Source organism: Eucyclogobius newberryi, unplaced genomic scaffold, assembly GCF_026437365.1.
Source record: "Eucyclogobius newberryi isolate DKJ021-1_F unplaced genomic scaffold, fEucNew1.0.hap1 SCAF_9, whole genome shotgun sequence".
Classification (NCBI taxonomy): domain Eukaryota; kingdom Metazoa; phylum Chordata; class Actinopteri; order Gobiiformes; family Gobiidae; genus Eucyclogobius; species Eucyclogobius newberryi.
In genome coordinates, this window is record NW_027316532.1 from 8,952,591 (window position 1) to 8,960,395 (window position 7,805).

Consider the following 7,805-nt stretch of genomic DNA (forward strand, 5'->3'; position numbering starts at 1 on the left):
ATCCTGTTACTACTTTGAATTGTTCTTTAGAAGTTCCAGCAATATGCAATATTCACCAGAAGAGGGCACCAGAGACTATTACTTTCCTGTGCAACATTTTTCATGGAGCGTTTATTTAGTCGCATAATTAAGCCTAAGGTCATTTTATGTGACGCTCCTAACTCCTCTGAATCCGTCCCAGTGGACTTTTAGTCTCAATCAAGATTCACAATATCCAGACAAACCAACAATTGATCCAGTTTATTTAATTAATGCATTTGTTTTTACAGTTTGAAGCTGGAGGGCTGTAGATAATGACCACAAACACTGGTAAACTGATGCCCACTATTTACAGATAAGAGTAATGGGATAAACAACAACAATCTGAAATATTGTCCTAATATTTAAGAGGGACACAGCCAAAAACCAGACTACAGCCAGACACAGGCTCATTTAGGGCTGGGTTTACTCTTATATTAACATTACATCAACAAAAGCAATGATAATGTGTTTTTTGTTAAGCTACAACAGGGAAATCATGTTTGAAAAGGCACATTTTGTCTTTACATTCATCAAGATGACGCACAAAACCATTAGCTAAAGTCAAAGCTTGTTAGAAATAATAGGATATAGTAAAAGGTTAGAGTCTAAAGTAAACTATACATAGTCGAATCTCTGGCTGGACGGGCGGCCCTCGCTCTGGGCCTTGTAGGAGTTGTTGGCAGGGCGAGGTCTCTGCTCCTGTCTGTACATCTGTGTGTGCTGAGAGGTGGCTTTGTACGCCATTCCATCATATCTGAGGTGACAAACAACGAGTGGTTATAGACAGTTGAGCGCAGGAGGAGAGAAGCTTAAGATAAATCACTTTTAACATGTATTTTTGACACAGACTCTTGGATCTTACAGGTTTTTTACTTTACTTTTATTTATTTATTTATATGGACATAGCATTGGACGAACCAGATGCAATGTTTTAAGTGTTATAGCAAAATATGCAAATTTTCAACACCTGTCCATAGGAGGCTTTTAGAATTAAAACTATACAAAATTTACAAACTATATACAATACATTTCATTTTATACATCACCATGTGCACAGTTCTGTCCTGATTTCAGCCACAGTTTCAAACTCCTTTTTAAGTTCTAAATGATATATAAAATCTAGTTATAAAATAGAAATCTGTTTTCAGGTTCAGATGTCGTGATTAGAGATGTCATGGTATCAAATATTGAGTTACAATTATTGTGAGAGAAGAAAAATCCTGGTCTACCAATTATTCATGATTATTGACACTAGACCAAACAACAATAAAATACTTCAAGAACACTATTTCAAATTTGTGAATGATAAAGTTAACAATACACTATAATTATATGGTTAACATAAAAAGCCAGAAATCTTTTTATATTCACGTTTACTTGTTTTGCTTCTTAAATGGTCAAGTCAAGTTTTTAGTTCTTAAGCTTATATTGTGATCTTAATAGTCATGATTATTGATTGGGCCTTAAATAAGTGCACAAGATGGACTGCGGTGGCATAAATCCTTGCATACATTTGGTGTACTATATATAGACTACTACAAGTGAACTTATTGCAAAAAATAATGTTGAATAAACAGTTATCTCCTGCGTATTCAATTTTCCACATGTGTTTACCTGTATTAGAAAAAGCTTCCCAATCTGACTCCAAAAGCAGAATAAAAGAAACACAGGCAAAAGAGTAGAGCCGCTGTAGTGCTTTGCCAGCAACATCACAAACATTTTCAAACACATTATGCACTGCCCAGGCAACCACAATGCCACATTTACAATCTGCTGAGTGGCTCCTGGTCATTTTAAAGGGAGGTCTTAAAGCCTTATACCAGGACTAAATGTGTGGTTTTGTGCCAGAGAGAACTGCTGCCATGACTTCAGTGTGTGCATTGAAGTGGGAATATACAGTGTTTACTATAGTCACTGTCAGGAAGTGTGTGGTTAGCAAACAATGTCATATTTCTAAGCCTTTTTTGTGAGCTAAATAAGAAGCTATCAAAAGGTCACACAGTTGTTCCTTTTATAAAATTGCAACTAAGAAGAAACCTGAACAACTAATCCATGGAAAACGGAATTTGTCCATATTACACAAATCTGTGTAAAAAAAACAAGGTGATTTCATATGTATTTACTTATTTGATCTAATTTGACACATACGCATAATTGTAATTAATCTTTTTATTTTTTTTATTTTTCTATTATTTTGCTATGTCTGTATTTGAATGGGTGCATTAAGTGAGTTGTCACAAAGTATATTACAGACCCAAAACCCACCTCTCATTTCTGTCAGGAACCATCCCCCTACAGGCCAGACACATCATGACACCTCCAATCAGCAAGATGGCGCCACCGATCCACCCCACGAACAAAGCTGGGCCAAAGGTGTATCTGAAAAAAAAAAAAAAAAAAATGTATGAGCTATTTCCAACTATGAACGGTAGAGGGCGAAATAAACCAAATTTAACTCAGGTTTGTTCTTACCTGGGGGTGAGCGGTCCAGTCAGCCCACCTACATTGCCTCCACCACCCATCATTCCAACACCTCCATCGGCGTACGTGGTGAAGCGGAAACTTTGGACGATCAAATTAGCAAAAGCCGACACTCCGGCGATGGCACAGACTCCTGAACACAATGACACAGTTTTGATTCACATGATCACACGCTGTAGGCTACTTGTTTTATTAATATTTGTTTAGATGCAAATGTCATCTCCAAATTTTGATTTTTAGCAGTGAGTGTCAAAATTGTCAACGATGAGTGATGACATTTTCTCAAAAGAGCTGCTGCGATCTAATAACAAACAGCAAAAAGCAAAAGAGTAGTAGAAAACCAGATAAACCACAGGAAAAGGTCACATTTATCGCTGATACACACCTCTTGTTTATCGTTTTTTTAACAGATTCATGAAACAGACTTTGCGATCAAATTTAAAGCAGAACTTTAGCAGTAGAGCTCCCCCTGCAGCTTCCTTGTGAGAATACACTGTCAGAGAACAGTGTTGAAATAAGACAGTATAATAAATCACATACAAAAACATAAATTATGTTCCAAATATAAAAGAAAGAGCCAGGGTTTCCAGCATAGTTGTAGTATAGTAGACAGTGATTTCAAACAAGAATACATATTTATCCCTGGGACTTACAAAGATGTTTAAATGTTACTTAGTTCTCCTTTAAACTGATCACGTAAATAAAGAAGATGTAATAAGTTAACTTGTGGGGTGAGTTGAAGTGTCCTTTATCTCCTCCTATCATTGGTCAAAAAGCAAGCTACGCCCAACAAATTCAGAGTAACAACGAAGACACTACTTTCACTTTCCTTTTTACTGTATGAACAGACAAAAATGAGGCCACAAAAAGCAAAGACACACATTTTGTCAGTTGTGCTGACTATTGTCATAATGACTCCTTATTTTTGAGTAAGTAACTTAGTCCACAGATCTGTACCTGCCAGGAGGTTCATGATGCCCGCTGCCAGTGTCATGGTTGCCTTGATATTGTTCTCCATGTTGCCCATTTTCAGACATTTGAGTGCAAAGATGGCAATGAAACATCCAATGGCTCCAAGAACAAACCCAACGATCATCAAGGCTCGCACGGCCTGGAGCAAGGCTGGAAGTGAGAAGAACACACACAAATCCTGCCATCTAAAAAACAATCCAACTGGGGGAAAAAACAGTATAAAACATAGGTATATTGTGGGACTGAGTGTGACACAAAACCGTAAATCCTACATCGCTGTGTGGCTCAGTGGTTATTACAGGTATTGCACATATCATCATTTAGATCAAATTTGTTTGATCTAAATGTGTAATGTTTTATGTATTGATAAAACTTTGAACTCCAACTGACTTATGCAATCCCCATATAAAACGTTATAAATAAGTTGTATCTAGCAAAACATCTGCCAAAATACATGTTTTAACAACCTCATGGTCCACTCCAGTGCGTACGCTATAATTGTGCATCCCAACAATGTACATTAAGAGGATTAGCTGCCTTTTTGGAAAACTTAAGTCGGTCTGAAAAAAGTGAAGTGAAAAAGTTGTGTTTGTATAGCTTGGCATGTTAAAAATAGTGACCAATGGCTCGTCGTATTGTACCTGTATAATTCCTGCTCTTAAGCCCATAAACCCTTGTGCATAACGTGCTGTTGAGAGTATTCAGTCGCTAAGTCGAGTGTGCAAATGTGCTTTACATTGTGTAGTGCTCTTTAAAGCTTCTGCTTGCTCAGCTTAAGCCTCGGATGTTTCATCAAATTTCCATTGGATTCCACAGAGACGCCATCTTTTCTGCTGTCGACTGCAATTTAACGCAATGGGGAAGTGGAAGAGTCCCCCCAAAAACCTCCCCAAAATTGTAAAGTCCTGTTAAAATGTCCTCCTAATCCAACTGGCGGAGTCACAGATAACGCTCCATATCTGAGGGGAAGTCTCTTACCTGCAGGGACTGGGACAATTAAAGCGGGACGGTACAGGGTCGTCCTGTGCACCAGCGCTTCCAAACTAAAGGGCTACAAATGTAATGTTTTAGTGAAGATAGCAATGTGGGTGAAGAGTGTTGCCCAGGAGTAGAACAAAGCACTATAAGGCAATTTAAACTGATCTGTTACTAAGATGTAGATGTGGTTTTACCCTTTGCTGTTTTTGGGTTGAGAGTCTGAAACAGCAGCAGGACACTCCAAGAACCATTAAACATGTCACCGAAACAACGCCAGTTTGTTCAGTTCAAATAAAAATGTGGCGTTATCAAACGGCAACTCCTGTGCGTTCTTATCAGGGACACTCTTATCAGGTGTTTGTCTAAAATGTCCATTCTCCTTTGTGCCACTTTCAGGAACCAGTGAGTGAACACCTGTATGAGCCAGAGGAGGAGCCTGACCTCATTAATTCTCAAACGCTTGAAATACGTTGTTTCCTCCTGACTCGTTTGACAGCTCATATGAATAAAACGTTTGCCATTTTTATCATATTTTAATCCATTTGTGGAGCCATTATGCCTTGACTGAGGACAGTATGACAGATGTTGTGTTAAGTGATTTAAACACGACATTCATTAACTGATTTGTATGTATTTAGGGATTATTTTGCTCTATTATGTATCGTGGTAAAGTGATGAAAATAACTTGGAATTTATATATCTCAGGGGAAACAGATAATCGCAATGTAGAATACACAATAACATTTTTGCATGACTCCTTTAGTGACAAAATAATTGAAATCATACAAATGTAGCCTTTGTGAATATATTATTTCGAATGTAAGTATATTTATACGGACAAATATCCATATAAAAACTTAAGTAAAGGTAATAACATATTGTGCCATTATTGTTTCCTTGATCACTTGCTCCTTCCAACAAAATAGCACTGCTAATATTATGATATTTATCTACTTTGTCATACAACACTATTATAAATGTACCATAATGTCACAGCTCAGAGTATGTGTAAACGTGATGAAGTGTGTCCAGCCTCACCTGGCAGTCCCAGGATAGTGAAGTAAGGCCTGCACTCGCTGAGGCCTGACGACTGCCTCACACAGGACCTCCACAGGCCTGAGTACGTATACACCGCAGTCACCACGTTGGAGAACAAGTCCTCTGTTGCCCACTGGTCCATCGCCGTAGCAGCCACAACCATCACCAGCCCCAGCAGGCTGAGCACGAAGCCCAGCACCTGGCAAAGAGTGGCAGCCATAGTCCCAAAGAGAGCGGAGAGGCTTAACGGACGTAAAGAGGTGTGATGTGCTCCCAAGTGCTGTTTGGTTTTGATATGAGCGCAGAAGGACTTGAGCATTTCTGACCTTATTTGTACATCTACGTGAAGTTGGGAGGAGCGTATCGGTATCAGCGAATGATTCAGAAGGAAATAATAATAGTATTTATGATTATGTAATTGGCACATATAAGATTTTAGCAATTAAAAAACTGTAATGTATAAAAGGTTGGGCGATGTTGACTAAAATGAACATCGACATTTTTTTGATTACACTGTTTTAACAATGCATCAAGAATGTACATAAATGTGCCCGTAAATGTCTTGGTTGACTTTCAAGTATTGTACAAAACATAAAATGGACCACAAAAGGATAGACATACTGTATCACTTCACTCTTAAAGATGACACTAGACATTTTTGTATCTGTTTTAGGTCATTTTAAATCGTTTTATTATAGATACTTGATATTCGGTTTATGTATATCTCCAAAACAACAATCTCCCACCTCTTAATGTATATTTATGAAATGAAAATGATGGTGACGTATGTTAGTTGACCAAAAAACAGACGTCGGTTTAGACCTGGAATAGTCCTGTTTTGGTTCACACACAGATCTGGTGGTACTCGTAAATTGAAATATTTTCCGAAGTGGTGTGAGACCCACTGCGACATAAATGTTGAAATATCTTGAAGGATTATGCAGGCGGCAACTGAACAGCGCAAACCACATGCTACTTGTGATGTGTGATGTCGATAGCAGGCGAGGTGTGTGGGAGCCGAGAGTGGCACCGGCAGGTAAAGGCAAACACTGATATGATTGTATCAACTGAAACCCATTTGTATAATGAGAGAGCAGAGGCGAAACTGGGCCAGAGTGTGTCAGAAGCTACACACGTCCAATTTCAATTTCAACATTTTGTATTCAAGAATTGTATTTATTTCAGTTTGTTTGGGGGGGGCATATACACACTACATCTGATGGGAAATCAGCAAAGTGGGCTTCATTCTTTGTAAGCAGGTGGCAGTATCTTACAAAAAGATGAGCTTTAATGAGCAGTCCTGTATTGTCCTGTAAATGAGGCTCAAGTTCTCAGTAAATTCTTATTTTCACCTACCTCCTATGTCCACCCACATCCCTGTGATTAGCTGTGATACAAAGGGTTCTAAAAGGTCGCGTAAAAAGAAAATAACAAAATGAAAACCTGCTGCTTGTTAAGGTGAAATCTCACCATGTGGAAGAAATACTCTGCAGTCGGGGGTTGGAGGGTGTCCGGTTTGGGGACCACAGGATCTCATCTCTGCTGTTTACAGATGATGTTGTCCGGATGGTTCATTCGAACTTGGACTTGCAGCATGCACTGGGACGGTTTGCAGCCGAGTGTGAAGCAGCTGGGATGAAGATCAGCACCTCCAAATCAGAGGCCATGGTTCTCAACTGGAAAAAGGTGGCTTGCCCTCTTCAGGTGGGTGGGGTGTCCTTGCCCCAAGTGGAGCAGTTCAAGTATCTCGGGGTCTTGTTCACGAGTGAGGGAAGGATGGAACGTGAGATTGACATCGTCTGCAGTGATCGCTGCAGCGGTTGCTCTATCAGACTGTTGTGGTGAAGAAGGAGCTGAGTTAAAAGACAAAGCTCTTAATTTACTGGTCATGAGCTATGAGTAATGACCAAAAGGATAAGATTGCGAATACAAGCGGTCAAAATGACTCTCCTCCACATGGTGGCTGTCCGATCCCTTGGAGAAAATGTGAGGAATTCAGTCACACATCCAGGTTGACAGGAGCCAGCTGAGGTGGCTCAAGCATAATTTCCAGATGCCTCCTAGATGCCTATCCACCAGAAGAAGCCTCCGGGAAAGACCCAGGACATGCTGGAGGGACTATGTCTCTCAGCTGGCCTGGGAATGCCTCGGGATCCCTCCGGAGGAGCTGGAGGAAGTGTTTGGGGCTTAGGCTGTTGCCCCTGCAATCCGGCGGAAGAAGATGGATGATGGATGAACAAAGCACCTGGAATAAAGCACAATATGTCTCCTTTTAATATATCAATCTCGCCTTTATTCATTTACACATCATTGAT

At 39.6% G+C, this 7,805-nt stretch overlaps 1 protein-coding gene across 1 annotated transcript; it reads right to left on the reverse strand.

The window, feature by feature from the left end:
- Window positions 1-481: 481 nt before the first annotated feature.
- Window positions 482-5,736, reverse strand: LOC140353911 (claudin-18-like). Its single transcript, XM_072438706.1, has 5 exons — window positions 5,491-5,736; window positions 3,460-3,624; window positions 2,494-2,635; window positions 2,287-2,400; window positions 482-775 (listed from the first exon to the last, which is right to left on the reverse strand). The coding sequence occupies exons 1-5, from the start codon at window positions 5,708-5,710 to the stop codon at window positions 637-639; spliced, it is 780 nt and encodes a 259-aa protein (XP_072294807.1). The 5' UTR covers window positions 5,711-5,736; the 3' UTR covers window positions 482-636.
- Between the last annotated feature and the right edge of the window lie 2,069 nt (window positions 5,737-7,805).